Source organism: Giraffa tippelskirchi, chromosome 10 (genome assembly GCF_054371585.1).
Source record: "Giraffa tippelskirchi isolate mGirTip1 chromosome 10, T2T-mGirTip1v1.2.pri, whole genome shotgun sequence".
NCBI classification, from domain to species: Eukaryota; Metazoa; Chordata; class Mammalia; order Artiodactyla; family Giraffidae; genus Giraffa; species Giraffa tippelskirchi.
In genome coordinates this window covers 29531636-29551977 of record NC_137284.1, presented here as the reverse complement: position 1 = coordinate 29551977, position 20342 = coordinate 29531636, and the positions used below count along the sequence as shown (strand labels likewise).

Sequence of the window (20342 nt, the reverse complement as noted above, 5' to 3'; positions counted from 1 at the left end):
AATATCCTTTCATATCTCTTCTTCAATCTTACTGAGGTTGTTTATTAGAATTTTAAAAAAATTTTTTTGTGCTTTCTTGCCTTGATATTGTTTCATTGAGGTCTTCTTGGTTTCCTTGACAGCTCCTAATTATCCTTATAACATCTAGTAATTTTTCATTGTATTTTTATACTTATAAGTGAAAGTTTAAACCAGTTTAAATTGGTAATTGGTATAGGCTTGCCTAACAGTTATAGGTTAGTGTTTGGTTTTCCCTAGTGGGCCTTGCGGAGAAGGCAGTGGCAACCCGCTCCAGTACTCTTGCCTGGAGAATCCCATGGATGGAGGAGCCTGGTAGGCTACAGTCCATGGGATCGCGAAGAGTTGGACACGACTGCGTGGCTTCACTTTCACTTTTCACTTGCATGCATTGCAGAAGGAAATGGCAAACCACTCCAGTGTTCTTGCCTGGAGAATCCCAGGGACGGTGGAGCCTAGTGTGCTGCAGTCTATGGGGTCGCACAGAGTCGGACACGACTGAAGTGACTTAGCAGCAGCAGCAGCAGTGGGCCTTGCTCTTATACTGAAAATGGGGGGTTCTTAGTGGTAGAGGCTTACTTCATGTACCATGTAGGTGAGGCTACCTACTCTGTTGGGAGTTTGGGAAGAGTTCTCAAATCTATTCATATTTTACTGCTTGGAAATCCTCCAAACTGGTTGTATATAAGTAGGCCGAAAAAGGTACTACTTGGCTAACTTGTTTTCAGTTCAGTCTCTACTTAGCTGGAGTTCTCCTCTCTAGCCATCTCATCTTGGTGGTCTTTGGTTGGTTAACCTCACTAGCAAATTTCAGTTCAACTTCTGGTAGTTTTTCAGAGTTAAGGAATATTCAAGTGCTACATGCTTTTTAGGAAAATAATGCAGATTAACGTTGCTTTTAGAATACATTTCCATTTGCCATTTATCATTTATTTATCCGTTCAACAAATAGTTATTGAAGAGCTGCTGTTTCAGAAAATATGAATAATATGAATATGAATAATATGAAGCCCCTACTCTCATTAAGCTTATGGTTTAGCAGAAAGACTCAACTGGGTTATTAAGAACCTTGATCCCATACTCTTCCTTTTTTTTTTAGCTTGCACTGGGCCTTTGTTACAACGCTAGGGCTTTCTCTAGTTGTGGTGGGTGGGCTTTCTCATTGTGGTGGCTTCTCTTGTTGTGGATCGTAGGCTTTAGGCGGCCAGGCTTCAGTAGTTGCAGCACAGCATGTGGGCTTCAGTAGTTGAGGCTTTAGGTCTCTAGAGCACAGGCTCAGTAGCTGTGCACGTCCCCTGCATTGGCAGGTGGGTTCTTCTCCACTATGCCACCAGGGAAGTCCCTGTTACATGTTTTTGTATAAGGAAAGAGTGTTTGTTTTTTATTCACTAGAGCTGTATTCCTTCAATTAATAATGTATTAATCAAAATAAATGGAACATTCCATGCAGAAATGACAAGAAATAAAATGTACAAAGATCAAAGGAAAGATCTATTGTTTGATTAGTAAGTTACATTGTCCTGGCTTGTTGCCTGGGCTTAATTAGGTATACATTTAAGTTTAAAGTATTGTGAGGCCAAAGAAGGCAAGATACAAAGGAAGGAATATAGTCTATGTCTGTGTGCAAAGTAGTAACAAAATCTTTTTCTGTTTTGTATGAGAATGTGATCTTTGGTTTCCAAGTCTGTTCCCCGGAAACCTGATCATATCAACTCTATTTCACTGGTGAAAATGATCTCTAAGAAAATTATATATAGACTAAAAGGAACTATTAGACTTCCCATATGGCTCCATGGTAGAGAATCCGCCTGCCAATGTAGGAGACCCAGGTTTGATCCCTGGGTTGGGAAGATCCCCTAGAGAAGGAAATGGCAACCCATTCCAGTATGTTTGCCTGGAGAATTCCATGGACAGGGGAGTCTGGTGGGCTACAGTACATGGGATCGCAGACAGCAACAAGAAGGAACTGTCAGTGAACTCTAATTACCTGATGCAGATGCCAAAGCTTTGGCCTTCATTGAGTGCAGTGATTCTTAGAACTGAGCATATCCCTTTGGGTACCCTGGAAGGTATAATTGTGGGTTACTTCAAGAGATATTAACACCTATGAGGCATGAGGTTTCTAAGTGAAAATGGCCTCCACATTGACCTGATGTAGATCTCATCTCCTTGAACCTGAGCTGTCTGTCAGTGGTAAGGTCAAAACTCCCAGAGAGCTCTGTGGATTGCGGAATGGGCTGCTGCATGGCCTGCTGCAACAGAGGAATGTGACATTGCACTGCCCATAAGCTGTGCTCCTGACCTATATCTGAACCGAATCTGGTGCTAAGTGTGCCTGTGATAGTCTTTGATTTTGAATATTCATTGAGCCTAATGAGCACTGCAGTGTTTTAATTGGGTCTTGGAATTCTGGCAAATATTTCCCCATAGGTCCTTCAGGAGTCCTTTAAGAGAAATGGAGAGAATTTTTACAGTGTAATATGCTCATTGTCTTTCCATGTAGGTTCAGTTTCTGGGACTTTGGTCTTTACTACTGAGTTCTAAGATTTCAAATAACATGGGTTTTTATTTGTTTGTTTTGTTCTTTTTTTCTCTTCTACAGAGTTGACCCCTTATTTGGAATGTGTGAAAAATTTTTACAGGAAGTGGACTTTTTTCAGAGGTAATTATTTGATCACCTTCTAGCTTATTAAATCTTGGTTGTATAGAGAATGGCATTTATAGGGAAACAGGAGTGATCACAACCAGAATCTTTGGTTTAGCTCATGTAGCCAGTGTGCCCTAATTTGTATGCAGTTGACCCTCAGTATCAGCAGCTTCTGCGTTCATGGATATGGAGGGCCTGACTGTACTATTCCATTTTATGTAAAGGACTTGAGCATCCATGAGTTTTGGTATCTGCTAGTGGTCCTAGAACCAATCTGCCACAAATACTGAGAGATAATTGTATTTTCTTTACTGGTATGTAAACTTCCTAAGTTAGCTAAACATACAGCATAATAATAAAAACATCAGAAATTATTGAATGTTTTGATTCAGCACTCAGCTGGGCCAGGAAAAGACAAATATGTGGAAAAACTCAAAGTCACAACTTGTCTATTTTTTTCACCATGGTTCTGAAAGTTGTGTATTTCTCTCTTATCTACAAAATATTGTTCCATAATTCTGTAGGTAGCTTTTATTTTGTAGCCTAGATATGTTTTCTGAGGATTCTTTATGAAGTTAATTGTCTAAAACTGATGCAGTTGATGAGTGGAAGACTTGGTGAAACAGTAGGAGTCGAAGTAGTGACTAGACCTGTGGTATGCCAGCTATACAATACTGGGAAGAAGGATTTATAAGAATTTAAAATGTAATACTTATGAAATCTAACAGACTCTGCAGGTTTGTAGGACTCTTCACTTTTCAGGCTCTTTTCATTTGGATGATGATAGCTTCCTATAGAGGGCTAGGTTGCAGTACTACCCTCACCAGTAGGGGCCTTGCTGTGCTGTGCTGTGCTGTGCTGTGCTGAGTTGCTCAGTCGTGTCTGACTCTTTGTGACGCCATGGACTGTAGCCCGCTGGGCTCCTCTGTCCATGGGGATTCTCCAGGCAAGAATATTGGAGTGGGTTGCCATGCCCTCCTTCAGGGTATCTTCCCAACCTAAGGATCGAACCCAGGTCTCCCACGTTTGCAGGCGGACTCTTCACCAGCTGAGCTATCAGGGATGCCCTGCTCTCAAGCAAATAATACAGTCTAGCTTGACTCTTCAGATCCTGACTTCAAATCTCTATGAAGTCCCTGCCTTACTTTTGGTTTTAGATTTTTATTTTTAATTGAAGTATAGTTGATTTACAATGTTGTATAAATTTCTGATGTACAGCAAACTGATTTAGTTAAACATAGTTTTAGATTCTTTAAGGTAGAGAGTCTGTTTTTGCATAGTTGGATTGAAGAGATTTTTGGAAAGATGACAGCTCTGATTTGCCACAGAGGAGAATGTGTTGTTAAGAGCTGTACATTCTTCCTTAATTCAGCCTCTGAGTCCAATATTGATGTCACCCCCTCAGTGAAATATTTTTAACTATCTCCTTTTACAAAGCAAAGTACCACGGAATCATTCAGAGCTGGGAGTAAGTTACTTAACTTTTTTAAGCCTCAGTACAACATTATCCTCTCTGAGTCTCAACGTTCTTATCAGTGGTTATAAGCTCCATTAAAACAGGCTTTTTCTTCTCTTTGGCTCGCTGTTTATGTTCCCAGTGTCTAGAATAGTACCTACCACCTGGTAAGGCCTAAACATATTTTTTATATTAATGAATCTATGATACGAAAATAATATTTCTAACAATGCACAGGATTGCTAGATTAAATAAGATAGTATAAAACACTCAAGAGGTTGCCTGGCATATTTTAATAAACAAGGCTATTATGATGATTTTGTCACTGCAGCTTAATTATAGAGGTGGCATGGCTTTCCTCAGAAACCATGAACTCCTCCAGTTCATCACTTTTCCTACCTCAGGGCCTGGCAGAAGTTCAGGGGTCAGCCTGTGGTGAATGAATTCCTAGTTGCTTCTCTTTGCTCCTTCAGGTGTTTCATCGCTGATTTGCCCCAGCTGCAGGACAGCTTTGTGGACAAACTTCTTGACCTCATGCCCCGACTCATGACATCCAAACCTGCAGAAGTGGTCAAAATTCTGCAGACCATGCTGCGGCAGAGTACCTTCCTACACCTCCCCCTTCCAGAGCAGGTCAGTATCTGTGTCAGTATCTTGACCCCTTCAGGGCAAGTCTATCCAGAGAATCAAAACTGCTCACCTTGGTGATCTTCTTTGACTTAGTGGAGTAGCTGCGTTCAGGCCTTTCTTCTGCTTGACTAACATATGTCCATCCATTAGATAAGGAGATCATGTTTTGTTGCCCAGAGATGACCTGGCTTTAGAATCGTGTTTTCTTCTTGTTTTCAGATCCACAAAGCCTCCGCCACCATTATTGAGCCAGCAGGCGAGTCAGACAACCCTTTGAGGTTTACGTCTGGGTTGGTGGTGGCCCTGGATGTTGATGCAACCCTGGAACACGTGCAGGATCCTCAGAACACTGTGAAGGTCCAGGTCTGTCAGGTTTTGGTTCCCATGGAGTTTCTAAATTGACTTTGTGTTGCAACTTTTCATTTTAGCACCCCCTGTAATCTCTGCCTGAGGGACAGAAACCAGGGAGATGGAAGAGATGTTTTTATGGACACGAGCCTGGACACAGTTCCCAGCTCTACTGCTGAATATGATTTGGAGCAAGTTCCATTAAACTCTGCATCTCAGGTTCTACAACTGACAAGTAGGAATGGTAACATTGAAATGAAGTGATGTGTTAATATGAAAAATCCTTGGTCCCCACTATGGGTTCATTAAATGGCAGTTAAGACTTGGTATTTTTAGGACTATAAGCAAACTGTAATAAGCAAATTCATGCAGGCTGTGGTTAGGTCAGCTTGGTTTATAAAATTTATGGGTGGGGGGAAAAGCAGTCCTAGGGAGTATTTTTCCCAACTTAGATAGATGCACTAGAGAGATGGGAGAGATTCAGTATCGACACTAATCAGTTTATAACATTCTGCACTTGAGCCCCAAAGGAGTCCTACCCATTTACCATTTCCCTCCATTTTTCCTTCCCTCCTTTCTCCTTCTCTTCCTTCTTTCCATCCATGCAATAATGTTTACTCTGTTGCACATGCTAAGTGCTAGGCAAGTGAATTGGAATTCCTGCCCTCAGGATGCTTAGTTTCAGTGGGAGACAGACAAGTGGACAGGCAGTTGTAAAACAGAAGTTCAGCCATCAGTTCAGACAGGTACAGGATGAATTAAGAATATGGTTTCTTATTAAATACCAGATTGCTCCCACAACTTAGATTTAGTTTTCGGAGCCCCTTGCAACACAGCCTCCTGAAATGAGACACAGCTTTTAAAATGACCTGTTCTCAAGACTGAGACTGGTTCAGTAAGATAATGGACTGACTTAACTGACTCAGTTTCTGGAATGTGAAGCTCCTTAGAAGTTTCAAAGGTGGGAATGAAGGTGGACAGAATATACCACCCCAAAATAAGTCTTTTGGGCCCAATGATTCTTTGGAGTGATTATTTTTGAGAGTCTGAAGACACAGGTGAATCTTTGGAAACAGTAGAATTGCCCTTTTTGAGAGGAAAATTTACGTTTATAAGGGAAATCTCCATTTGTAAGGTGTCTCCCTCTTAGTACCTGGAAAACTAACCTCTACAAGCTCATATCAGTAGAGAGTATGCCAACTTAAATTTGCCTGACAACTTTGCTCTGTTCATTGTGTTTTACTTGATGGCCTCCTGTAACCGGCTCTCTTTCTCTTCAGCATCTTTTCTTTTGTCTTTAGCTGAAGATGGTATTTAAGGTGATGGCTTGGGCAGTTTTAAGGAGTGACTCAGTTTTCCTAGGTCTCTTCTTTATATATAGAGATGTATTTGTATATATATACATTTATATATATATATGTGCGTTATTAAACTTCTGTTTGTTTTTCTCCTGTTAATCTGCCTTTATTGTAGAAGGGTCTCAGACAAGAACCTAGAAGGGTAGAAGGGAAATTATTTTTCCTTTCCTACAGGGTTATTTCCAATTTTTGACTTCTATAAAAAATTCAGCAGTATACTTAAAAAATATATATGTTACTGAGTCCCAGCTTGCTCTGTTGCAAGGAGGGGGACCCCTTCCAGGGCCCAAAACTGGGTTTTTGTCTAGCACTTGGAAATGAATTGTCTGAGGAGACACACGTGGTGACAAACCAAGAGATTTTATTGGGAAAGGGCGCCTGGGTGGAGAGCAGTAGGGTCAGGGAACCCAGGAGAACAGCTCTGCCATGTGGCTCGCAGTCTCGGGGTTTTTGGTGATGGGATTAGTTTCCGGGTTGTCTTTAGCCAGTCATTCTGACTCAGAGTCCTTCCTGGTGGTGCCTGCCTTGTTCAGGCATGATGGATGCCATTGAGATTCTGGGAGGTGGTCGGACATGTGGTGTCTCTTTTTGATCTTTCCCCAACTCTTTTTTTTTTTTTTTATTAAATAAATTTATTTATCTTAGTTGGCTAATTACTTTACAATATTGTAGTAGTTTTTGCCATACATTGACATGAATCAGCCATGGGTTTACATGTGTACCCCTCCCTGGATCCCCCTCCCACCTCCCTCCCCATCCCATCCCTCTGGGCCATCCCATTGCCCGGCCCTGAGCATTTGTCTCATGCATCGAACATGGAATGGTGTTCTGTTTCACACATGACAATATACATGTTTCAATGCTATTCTCCCAGAACGTCCCACTCTCACCTTCTCCCTCAGAGTCCATAAGACTGTTCTATGCATCTGTGTCTCTTTTTCTGTCTCGCATATAGGGTTATTGTTGCCATTTTTCAAATTCCATATATATGCATTAGTATACTGTATTGGTGTTTTTCTTTCTGGCTTACTTCACTCTGTATAATGGGCTCCAGTTTCATCCATCTCAATAGAACCGATTCAAATGTATTTTTTTTAATGGCTGAGTAATATTGCATTGTGTATATGTACCACAGCTTTCTTATCCATTCATCTGCTGATGGACATCTAGGTTGCTTCCATGTCCTGGCTATTGTAAACAGTGCTGCGATGAACATTGGGGTACACGCGTCTCTTTCAATTCTGGTTTCCTCGGTGTGTATGCCCAGCAGTGGGATTGCTGGGTCATATGGCAGTTCTATTCCCAGTTTTTTAAGGAATCTCCACACTGTTCTCCATAGTGGCTGTACTAGTTTGCATTCCCACCAACAGTGTAAGAGGGTTCCCTTTTCTCCAATTCTTGGTGGTGGCTTATTAGTTCTGTGTTCCTTACCAGGACCTCCTGTCCTAAAACAACTCATGCCAATGGTTACTATGGTGCTTGGCCAGGGTGGGTGGTTTCAGTCAGTGTGCTTCCCCTAACAGCTCTGCTCACTGCACGACAGGCCAATGAATCCTAGAGATGAGGTGTTGGGGCAAGGAAGAGACTTTAATCGGGGAGCTGGCAGACCAAGAAGATAGCAGGCTAGTGCCTCAAGATAACCATCTTATTGGGGTCTGGATGCCAGGTTCTTTTAACAATTAGAGACAAAGAAGCAATGAGGAACTAAAGTCAAAAGGCAGAGTAGAGAAGGAGATGCCGTGGGGAAGTAAAGTCAAAGGGTCTTCAGTCTTGCAAAACATCTCCAAGGGAATGGCCAGCCTTCAGAAGGGTGTGTTATTCTCTCCTATTCACAGGTGGGCAAGGACAGAGTATCTCTCCATGAGCTGAACAAAAGCACTTTAGTTTACAGTTGAGCAGAAGGCCAGAGTCCTCCAGGCAAGCCATTGAGTATGATTATAATAATAAAAGCAAGTCAAAGAAACAGTTTGCAACATTGAGTCAGAATTGGCTTCTTCCCTGCAATATATATATATATATACATATGTGTATATATATGTATATATAAGTTATTAATATAAGGAATACTATGGGAGAAACCCTTAATTTGTGGCTGAAGAAAAGAAAGACTTTGTGGAGATACTGTGGCATGGATGAGGTCTGAAAGGATGATTCAGAGCAAAGGATAGAGGTATTCCAGGCAGAGGGAATATGAATAAACACTGGCAGTAAGTACAGAAAAGTAGCTTGGAGCAGGCAGGGTCGGCTTCCTGGAAGAGAATAAGGATGAATCAGGCCCTGGAGATGGTAATATTTGCCTACGGTGACAGTAGAGGAAAAATACCTTCTGGCTTTCTATCCGGCGTTATTATAAATTATGAGACCTACAGAGAACTAATTCTGAGCTGCTGTGAAGTTGTACTGCAGCTTTTTTTGTTTTGCCCTGTCGACTGAAAAAATAATGCACAACCTAGAATTGGAGAGTTAGGTGTTTTTTTTTTTGAGTGGATGTTCTTAGGGCTTCAAGCCTGGGAGATAGCATCTCAGATTAATGCTGAGAAAACTGTTCTGAAGAGGAAGTGGGGGAAACTAGGTTATACAGGAATTTTTGCAGCAACAACAGGTAGTCACAATGAAAGATTACTGTTAATAAAAGAAAACTAGATATCTCAAGGAGTTTAGTGCTTTTCTGTATCTGGGAAGATGCAAGAATCTAGACTAGCTGAAATCATTCCTTTGATATGCACCTCAGCTATCTGGGGCCAATATCCTGTGTTTTCTCATCCTGAGTTTCCTCAAGTATACCATGGGTGTGACTGCAGTCTGGTGACTGCTAGGTGGTGGGCATTCCTTGTTTCTGCCCTGTGTTCTCTCAGGGCTCACGGTTGGAGGGTGGCTGTTGTCCCTGATGGCTCAAAATCCTTTGCTTACTGAAATGGCAGGCAGTATTTTATTTCTCACTCCCAACACTAGCTTCACCCTAGCTCCACATTCGAATTACTCAGAATGTGTTAAAAAATACTGATGCACAGGCTTCAACCTACACCAGTTTAAATCAGAATCTTGAGTAGAACCCATGAGTACCAGTATTTTTTATTTAAGAGCTCATAGGTTCCAATTAAAAAGAAAAAAAAAAGAGCCCATAGGTGATTCTAATGTGCAGCCAGGGTTGAGAACCACTGTTTCACATTGTTCCTGGAAAAAGTTCACTGATCAGTTGCGCATAAATGAGATCACAGGTAGATTGTTTAAGGTTCATCTGCTAGACTCTACTGAAAAATCACCTTCAGAGTAGCTTTACTATATGCATGGCCAAACTGTTTGAATGCCATCATAGGCTGGAAGATGGGGAACTCGCTGCTCAGTCGTTGGACAGCTGTGACAGTAAGAAAGCATTGTCCAGCTCAGCTGCCATGCCCCAACACTTCTGGACAGATGAGATTATGGGGCAGGTGGGCTGAGACATGCCTCCCCAGAGTTTCATAGTTGAAAGACTTGTGCAGTCCCTACTTGACCCCATCAGTATATTCCCAAAGCCCAGGTCCTGTGTGTTTCTAGGATGCTCACTTGTACACTGTGCAGTGTGACAGACCCTCCACACAGATAACTGAAGCTCCCCTCGGTGTTGAGGGGAGCTCTTTGGCAGCTTGTGAGACTTGAAGAATTGGCCTGTGATTTGAGCAGACCCCTCATGAAGCACTATCTCTGTAGAAAGAGATAAACAGCTTTCTGGCTGCTTATGATCTAGTGAAAAGTTACAGAATTATTCTTTTTTAAAATATGCATGTGTGTGTGTACTTATTTTTGGCTATGCTGGGTCTTTGTTGCTGTGGGCAGGCTTTCTCTAGTTGCAGCAAGCAGGGGCTGCTTTCTGGTTGTGGTGCATGGACTTTTCGTTGTGATGGCTTCTCTTGTTGCAGAGCACAGGCTTCATTAGTTGCAGCGCACAGGTTTAGTTTGCCCCACAACCTGTGGGATCTTCCTGGACCAAGGATTGCACCCATGTCCCCTGCACAGGCAGGTGGATTCTTAACCACTGGACCACCACCAAGGTTCCAGAATTATTCTTAATACATGATAGTTGATGATGGATGGTGGGCCATGGTATGACTCAGAGCCAGAAGAAGCAGGGAGTGCCTGCAAGGCTCTTCACGTCAGGATTAATATTTCAACTTATCCGTGTACTTAATAGAGGTGCCTTATTTCTGTCACTCATTCACCATAAATTCAGGAAAGATTTATCACACACTGGCTTGTACTGGGAAGAGGGTAGAGAGATTTTGACAGTGTTGTCCTCCCCTCTAGGAGCAGTTTCTTATGAAGGATGATGTCATCTTTTCCTCCTGTTTTGGGGTTCACAGCAGATGTCACCAGTAATTTTGTTAAAAGCTCATGGCTCTTCTGCCTCTTTTTCTCATGTCTGTCACCTCTTAGGTCTTATATCCAGATGGCCAGGCTCAGATGATCCACCCTAAGCCGGCAGACTTTCGGAATCCTGGCCCAGGGCGGCACCGGCTCATCACTCAGGTGTTCCTCTCCCACACTGCCTGGACAGGTAAGGAGTCAGTGAGGGGCAAGGCATTTGTTTTTTGTAATTTGAAAACTATGTGATTGAACCAGGCCTGCTGAGGATTGAACTTGATTTCCTAAGGTGCTTACAAGCTCAAACTGGGTACATTTAGACTAATTTGCTGCATTGCTTTGATTACACACAGCATAAAATTTTTTCAAGAGGAGATTACGATAGAATGGAGTCTCATGTAAAGAACTGTGGGCTGGATACCTGGAGACTATTTTCTTACTGTAACATTGCCATTGACCTGCTGCAAAACCTTGGACAGGCTACTCTCCCTTCTGAATCTTGTCTCCTCACCTTCTAAATTAAGATGACAATTCTTAATCTACTACTTAATTCTGAGGACTAGTCTTTCTGGAAATTAAACAGTTTTATGTTTTTTTACTAGTAATTTAAAATCACTGTGTTTGTTACATGAATAGTTCTCTTCATTCCCCCAGAAGAGGGATAATGACAACTGTTACTGCCTTCCCTTCCCACATGGGCTGGTTTGTGGGGTAGTGCAAAGATGATCTTTTCACATTTCACTCTACAGCATCTGAGTAGAAACTTGATAATTTGAGAAAATAACATGGAAGCTACATAAGTACTTTTATTTAATTCGTAAAGAATAAAATGAGACAATACAAGTGCAATGACATTCCATTTCCACAGTCTGTAAGGCGCTTTGGAAACTTTAGAAAGAGACTCAGTCTGCAGAACCTAGAATGTGGGAGAGAATTGGTCTCGGTGGTGTTGCCTAAATTGTTGAAGATGATTCAGAAGTATGGTTGTTACTGGAGATGGTGTTCAATACCAGCAAATTTGGTTTATTTTAGAAATAGATGAATGCCTTCTGGAATTTTCTTTCACTATATTTTTGAATACGTGCATAATTATTTATTGCCATTATTAGTGGTTTTCCCCTATTAGGGGTGTTAGGTGGGTATAGATGACTTTATAAAGTTTTCACAAAGAGGAAAAAGTGCTATTGAATGTCGGAGCAGCCCTTTTGGAGGTCCAGTGCTGCTGCTGCTGCTAAGTCACTTCAGTCGTGTCCAACTCTGTGCAACCCCATAGATGGCAGCCCACTAGGCTCCCCCGTCCCTGGGATTCTCCAGGCAAGAACACTGAAGTGGGTTGCCATTTCCTTCTCCAATGCATGAAAGTGAAAAGTGAAAGTGAAGTTGCTCAGTCGTGTCCGACTCTTAGCGACCCCATGGATTGCAGCCTACCAGGCCCCTCCATCCATGGGATTTTCCAGGCAAAAGTACTGGAGTGGGGTGCCATTGCCTGTCACAATTGAGGGAGCTTTCAGCCAGGAAGCTTTCCCCAGGATCTGCCTCCCTGAGCGTCCCTCACTCCATATCCTTGCTGCTGGAATGTTTTGCACTGTTTGCTGCAATGCAAGTCTACAGGAAGGTAGACTTATTCTAATCTCTTTTGGTGAAGGGATCCTAGATATGGGGAGAGAAATGCTGTGGGACAGCATTGTTTTTCAGGCACCAAGGCTGAGGGAGGCAAAACTGCGTATTACAGCTCAGAAGAGTTTGAAAGGTTTCAAGGGGTATATTGACTTGTCCCTGGTCATATAGCAGCTCATTGCATGAACCAGGCATACAATTTGGGCTGTCCTGAGCCTGAAAAATTATAATTCACTCAGATTTACCTCCTTTGAGAGGCTGCTACCTCATCAAAATTAAAAACTTCTGTTTTAATTCTCTGCTCAGCACTTACTCATGTCAGATATTTTCTCATTCATTTATTGACTTTATCTCCAATTAGAATGTAGGCTGCTTGAGAACAGGAAGCTTGCTCATCACCTTTACTTCTGTGTTTCCAGTACCTCTATATCTTATGTCTCTAGTCCCTGACATGTAATAGATGCTCAACAAATAATGAAAATGGAATGTAGGGTTTCAAGTTTGCCTTAAAAATTCATTTAATTCTTAGATAACTTTGTGGTGGGAGTTAGTATTCTGCTCTTCATTTTATAGATGCATAAGTGGAGGCCCATGTAGCCAATTAATGGTGGCTTAGAGGCCGGCATGCAGATTTCCTAAGTGCCTTGTTTTTTCACTATACCATCCTCCCATCTAGCCTGGGATACTAAAGTGAAATGTGTTCTCATTCTGAATGCACCGGCACTTTCTTCCTCCTAACCCAGGAGATGAGGCCTGGTGTTGGGAAGGGGCTCCTCCATCTAGTCCCTCAGCTCCCTACCTAGGGCCTGTCTTTTGGGAAATAGGATGCTGCCAGGCCTGGAGTCACATAGACAAATTTCCAAATTCTGCCTGACTTGCTGTGATCCTGAGAAAGTTATTTAACCTGTCTGTCGTATTTTCCTTTAAGACTGTGGAGTGGTAATATATACCTCATAAAGACATACTCTTCCAAGCATGATAAATAGGTTGCATGATTGGCCCCAGACGATCTTTCGTTTCTTTTTCCCACTGTCATCTCCCTCTTGTTTTTTCTCTCTGCTCCCTTCCTCTAATAGCAGTGGCTTGAATTGCCACTCTTCACATGTGCTGGTGAGGGAAGGCTTAATGACCAGGTAGGGTTCAGTCGTCTGACCTTACTAGAGTTTGGTTCCTGAAAGTGCTGTGAGAGCCAGGGCTGGGTTGTGGTTCAAGGGTTGGCAGTAGCCATCTAGGACAAAAGAGGAGAGCCTGTTGGGAGAGCTGATACTGGAGCCTCGGACCAGAGAGCAGTGCTGGTTTCATTACAGCGACACCGAAGGCTGGTGAAAGGGCCCATGGTAAATGGTCCTGTTGAAGCTGCTGTCTGGGCTTGGCTGGGTTGCTCTGGCTGGCTGCCAGCCCTCCCTTCCTGGAAGACAGTGATCTTGTCTCTATTTTGATCCCTAGGGAGAAGTCTGGAAATAACAAGGAACATGTCTGGGGAGGCATTGAGAAGTCCTGGGATGTCTGCCCTTGTTCATTTTCTCTTCCATCCGCCCTCGTTGCTCCCCTTTAAACCCCTTAGCCTTGGGCTCATCTTTAAAACTTGCACCTTTCATGAAGTAAGGAGGTTATCCAGTTACACAAGATCGAGGAGGACACCCAAGCTAGCGGTGTTCTTGTCCTCTGCACCTGCCGTTAGGTCTTTCTGAAATCCTCTCCCTCTTCTATATTGAAGCCACATGGTTAATAGAAAGATTAGTGTTTCAGTTTATGAACCGAGCTCAAATTCTGTCACTCGTGTGAATTTGGGCAGTCACTTAGAACCTCTCAGAACCTTGGGACTTTTTTTGGGATCATGACAATCTTTCTTTCATGGTGCAGCAGGGTAAGAACTCTTGGAGTTATGTGTTTGGCACCAAGCAGGTGTTCCATTCCAAAGCCTTCCTGGGCTCCTTCCTCAGTACTTTTTACAGACTTGAGTGTGTACTGTGCTCTACGCAACTGTCTCTGCCTCCTCAGCCAAACAGCAACTTAAGGGAGGTCTTATTTATTTTTGCTGGGCCTGCCAGGTGCAGACACCAGATTAGTATTGTAATGTCATGTCATGAAAGAATGGAAGGTTCAGTGACATGATTTTTGGTCCCTGAAATGTGTTCCTGTTCAGTAAGGAGTGTTTTCTGTCTGAACTATTTCCAGATGGACGGCTTCTTCTCTGCTAATGCAGCAGAGTCCACTCTGCACACAGCGCTTAGGTCTGAGATCAGCAGCCCAGAAAGAGCATGGTTATCTGGGCACAAGAACTGGCCACATGCACATACCTTGTGACCCTCTGTCTTTGAGGCTGGAAGTCCTCTGTGAAAGAGGGCTTTTAGCTTGCTCTCTGAGCATCTCAGCAGCCATGGCTCTGAGCTGCAGGGAGCCCAACAGACCCGAGGAGGAGGTGGCGGTGGCAGAGATGCAGCAGCACATCTGTAGCTTAGGAAGGGCCTCACGGTATTCAGGCTGGAAAATCATTTTTGTTTTGCAGATGGGGGAAGGGAGGGATGCAGATAGGTGAAAAATGTTCTTGAAACCTTGCTGCCTCCATCTTTGATCTTGCTTTTACTTGACATTTCATCCTAACTCCTGGGCGTTGCCCCGTCATTGAGGATTTTTTGTCTTTTTTTCTAGAACCCTGCCAAGTGGAAGTGAGGCTGCTGCTGGCCTACAACTCCAGTTCACGCATTCCAAAATCCCCCTGGATTGAAGGTGGTGAGATGTCACCCCAGGTGGAAAGCAGCATCGAGGGCACCATCCCCTTCAGCAAGTCTGTAAAAGTTTACATAATGCCCAAACCCGCAAGGCGCTGAATCACAAGCAGTCTTTACAGCCGTGGCCTAGAAGGCCCTTCTTGGGATCAGAGTGAGCCAGAAGTCTGGAGCATTTCACCTGGAAATGGTATATAGGCATAAGGAGGAACATGTGACCTTTGCAGTCTCATCTGTATCAAGCACTGGGCAAATGATTTTGCATTAACTAAGAAAACAAAAACCTTCAAGTCTATCCTGCCCCCACCCCCAACCTCCGTAGCCCTGCCCCCAATAAAACTGAGACACCAAGCTGCTCTAGTCCCTGGTCCTGTAGGGAATCTGTGTGGCTTTAGGTTCAGCATTTATACTACATGCCTACATTCTTCCCGTGTGAAACAAAAAGATCCCATTTTCTAGCCACTTCCAAAGAACCAGTTATTGGAGCTATAATCTTATTTCTTAAAGCAACAGTCTGTTTGTCAGAGCCAACCCCAAAGCAGCTTTCACAGCTTTGCTTTTTCACCATTGACAGTTCCTGAGTGGCCCCAGACTTCATTATCTTGCTGAGAGTCTCCTTCCTTAACTCAAGCAATGGCTGGCCAAGAACTGAATGGACAGCTGAAGAATGAATCATTTTCATTCTTCAGGAAAATTTTTGATCTTGCCTGCCATTATCCTTAGGACCAAAATATGAGAGATGGGCCATATTTTAGAAAAGAAACCAGCATTATGGGAAAGAGGGATCTAGTGTGAGAAACAGTCATTTTCCAGTACTTCTCTGATGACACCAGTGTTGGAGCTGCATGTGAGTTAAAGATTCAGCTGGGATGTAAGAACAGTAAAGGCTGTGAACCATGTGAGGGCCTGTGCTGTGTTCTTTACCTGTCATTTAATCCTTGTAACAGCCAAGTGAATCTGACAGGTTAGGTCATTGGTAGGAATACTGTAATAACACCTGTATTCATTCAAATCCAAAATGAGTCCAAAGGTCTGAGCTATACCACATCAGGAGAAGTATATGGAAAAGAACCTACAAATCTCTCTTGTGCCTTAATTTTTTTATCTGTAAAATAGATATAATTATACTTTATGGGTTGTTGAATGGGTTTAATTAAATGATGCTTGGCAGAATCTTAATCTCTGGCCAGTCTTGATCATATTTGATGCTTGGAAAGCTAATAAAAATAACAAGAGCATACAGTTACTGAGAGGCAGAGCTAGAATTTGAATTCAAGCACTTTTGATTTTCGGTTTAACACACCTAATGTGTGCCCAGCAGTGTTGCAAACCATTGCAAACCCTTTAATGAATTAATTCATTTAATCCTCAAAACTACAGTATGAAGTAGGTGCTATTATAATATACCTAATAGTAGGTGCTATTATTATCATTAAAGCAGTTGAAGTTCAGAGAATTTAAAGAAGCCAGGATTATGGGAAAGAGGGATCCACTATAAGAAATAGCACTTTCAGCTCCATCTCTGATGGCTACAATGTTCGAGCTGCCTCTTTGGCCTAGGTCACACAGCTGGTAAAGGACAGAGCTGGAATTAGAACCTGGGTGGTCTGGCTCCTGGAGGTCATAACTGCTATGGAGAGACTAAAAGAAGATCACCTCTGTGGCGTTTACTTTTCTTGTGTGCTCACTTACTTAGTACATCTCAGTGATGTGCCATCAGTGTCAACAGGAGGTCCTAAAGAAAATTGCCTGCCTTGGAGATAAAGTAAAGCTTAAAGCCAGGCTGAGTCATACCATGGCCCTGACAGAAGCACCTAATGATGATTACTGAGTTGAAGCACAGATGAAAACATCAAGAACTGTTGCTGCTAACTGAGCCTTCCATGCCATAGCTATAGAAAGCCTTCCAAGGGAAAAATATGCTGAATCCTTTTCAGATACACTACTCCTTTTTTAAAAATCTTTCTCAGTTACTCCCCATTTTATAGGTGGGGAAACAGAGAGTTTGAGTCATGTCTTTCTCCTAAGGGGCAAGGGCAGAATTTGATCCTCGGTCTTAAGACCCGAAATAGTACTTTTCCCATCAAAGGTGAAGATACACAAAGGGGCAAATTTTGTCTTAGTATCAGGATGAGTTTTTAAAAACTGTAAGAATTGAATGGGTTATCTTAGGAGATTAGGAATTTTCCATGCTGAATGTGTTCAATCTTAGAGCTCCTGACAAGTGTGTTCTAAAGGAATTCAAGTTATCATATGAGGGGTTGAGCTCAACCTTTTGAATTCTCTGTGAATTATGAGAATCTTGATTTTTCTGACAAAGACCTGGCAGGCATAAAGATGGCTCTAGTGTGGCACCCTCATTTATAAGCGACCGTGCAGCCAGAGAGACTGAGTTAGTAGAAGCAAGTCTGGAAATCAGGCCTCTACAGGGGTCTGTTGTGCATTTTCAGTGGCCAACCGTGTACCTGGTCAAAGCTGGAAACTGTCACACTGGACTCGATCCTTATACTTCATGTAAAACTAGCCGTCAAGTTCTTTAGATTCTGCTTCTTTAAATGTTTCAGTCCTCTTTACTCAATGTGTCTGTCCTGATGCAGCCTACATCTTCACTCTAGAAATAATGAGATTAGTTTCCTAACGAACTGCTTGCCTCAAATCTTTTCCCCTTCAGCCCACTCTTCACACAGGTGCCAGAGTAATCTTTCCAAAACCAGATCTGATCACATTCATTCCCTTGCTTAAACCTCAAGTGGGTCACTTCTTGGCTCCAGGATAAAGTCTAAACTGTCCTTGAAGAATTTTCATCCCCTGCTGTCTTTTCCAGCCTCATACTCCACGTCCCCAACATTCTCTATAGTTCTCCCGCTGTAGAGGATTATCTGTAGTTATTCCTAATTCTCACCATGCTGTCTCTTGCCTCACACCTGAACCTTGGAATATGCTCTTCAGATTGTCTCGTGTGGTCCCTTTCTTTTCATTCTTCAGGAGTGAGCCTCATTCTGGAACCTGTCTGTGTCTCCTGTGGGCTTGATGCATCGCCTTTATGTTCCCACAGCCTTCTATAGATTCTTCAACCATTGTATTTATTGCAGGTTCACAAATGCCAACCCCTGAAGCAGGTAGGCAGGGGGAAAAAAAAAGGTGGCTTTGTAAAGCTAATAAATGCCTCCTCTTTTTCAAAGTTATGAAAAAGAATAATCTTCATACAATTTTAAAAAAGGAGTGGTTCAGTGGCCATAGGAAAATGATAGAGGCTGAAGAACCAGCAGATTCTCTGTCCGAAGAAGGCTGTTAAGCTCCACTCAGCTGTTCAGCTGTTCATAGGTATGGGCCTGGTCAGATTTTCTAATTCCTCCAGAAAAGCCAGTAACCTGCATTTTCACGTTAAAAAAAAAATATCCATGTAAAAAATTTTGGTAAGTCAAGTAAATGTTCAGATTACTCTGAGACCAACTAAACCTGTCTCCAGGTAGATTTGTGACAGTTTGCAACTTCTGCATCATCACTCTTTTTATATGTCTGTTTCTCCCAACCAGTCTGTGAATAGCTGGGCAGTAAGAATGTCTGTGTTGTATCCCCAGCATAGCGCCTGGCATATACCAAGCAAGCAAAGAATGAATGAGTCCATGAGTCCAGAGCAAGGTTGACAGTACCATGACTTGCCTCCAAAAGTCAGCCCTGAGAGACTTCTGAAAGGACTGTATATTTGTCTTTGACATAATTGACCTCAGCAAACAGAACTGAGGATAAGGTACACACCTAGCACTTGACAAGACTTCTTGTCTTAGGAACTGCTCAAGATAGAAGAAATTAAGTGTGGGCAGAGTGAGGGCTGTGCATGCAACTTACAAACTGAATCAAAGGGTGTGTGACTAAGACATGGGACTAAGTATAGTGTCATGGAAAAAGAGCTTCTCTCCCATTTCTTCGAATTTCCAGCATTGACCATGCAGAAGAGATTCAGAAGTAGGGGCTATTACAGGTTTGATACAAAGTTTAATAACTTCACTGCCAGGTACTTCTGTCTCTTAAGAAGTTTGTACTAAGTTATGTTTAATGTAGAGACAACTCACTTAGGAACACCTAATTAACACCCACACCTAATTCAACACCCACTGGAGCTGTCTTATCTTATATTTGACCAAAAAAAAAAAATTCTTTTATCTCATCACCCAGAAAAATAGTCTGAATTTTTATCAGACATCCCTTCTCGTTGTATGTACCTGGCTTTCCAAGCTGAGGGAACTGAGATCTAGAAAGACCCTGTCATCTGACAAATGGTTGGTTGTGGGAAGGGCACTGAGCATGACCTTCTCAGACCTCTCGGCTGGGTGTTAGGTCTGTGAGAATCTATCTCCTACGGGTCTCCTAAGGTGGTAGAAAGAGATCAAGACACAGCATTGGATTCTAATCCTGCCTTTGCCACTTTCTTGCTGGGTAAACTTGGAAAGATCACTTTCCATGGCAATCATCTCAGCTCATGTTTTCTTGCCAAGCCACATCTTAAGCTGATTGGCTGTCCTTAGGTCAGATGCCCAGTGTGGCCACTCAGGTGATAGGATCATGTGGAGCAAAAATCAACTTTCCGGGCCGTGGCTTCAACAAGGGTGGGGGTGGAGCAATTTTATTCAGTTATGGCCATGATTGATAGCATACCTAGTTAATGTCTGTTGAAAAGTTCCCAAATACTTGGTGAATAAATGAACCACTTGTTCTTTAAGACCCGTGTTACATCCTTAGTGATGTCTCCCCTAATCTTCCTCCAATTCTGGTAGGGTAAGTTAGTCCCCCTTTGTGTCACCACTGGATGTTATAACTATTTTAATGTTAAACACACTGTATCATTATTGTCTTGTTTATTTCTCTCTCAGGTAACTCCTGAGGGCAGGAACTATAACTTACTCATTCCTGTACCCCTAGGATCCAGCAATAATTGGTCATAAGAATATTAGTTAGACTTTCAGTAAATGAGTATGGAAGAGAATTACTGAATAAATGACTGAGCGAATAGATAATTCCTTTGGGCACCAACATTCTATGAATCTATGAAATAATAAGCTGCTATATTAAGAACTATAAGATGAAACCAGTTAGCTTTACACAGTAGCCCCCTTAGGAGAAAGATAATGACAATGGTTTCAATTTATTGAGTCCTTAGTACATGCCAGGCAGAGTGCTAAGACTCTGTGAATTACCCC

At 42.5% G+C, this 20342-nt stretch overlaps 1 protein-coding gene across 5 annotated transcripts in view; it reads left to right on the top strand.

Moving 5' to 3' along the window:
- INTS4 (integrator complex subunit 4) overlaps positions 1 to 16323 on the top strand; it is a 110935-nt gene extending 94612 nt beyond the window's left edge. For 2 of the 5 annotated variants that reach the window (XM_081537477.1, XM_081537475.1), the window contains 5 exons: positions 2621 to 2680; positions 4595 to 4754; positions 4971 to 5114; positions 10871 to 10991; positions 15068 to 16323. In XM_081537477.1, the coding sequence (XP_081393603.1) occupies positions 2621 to 2680; positions 4595 to 4754; positions 4971 to 5114; positions 10871 to 10991; positions 15068 to 15246 (664 nt within the window). In that variant the 3' untranslated portion in view covers positions 15247 to 16323. Of the gene's footprint in view, positions 1 to 2620; positions 2681 to 4594; positions 4755 to 4970; positions 5344 to 10870; positions 10992 to 15067 lie in introns of all 5 variants that reach the window. The other 3 variants (XM_081537478.1, XM_081537476.1, XR_014067786.1) reach the window with 2 other exon arrangements.
- Positions 16324 to 20342: the final 4019 nt, after the last annotated feature.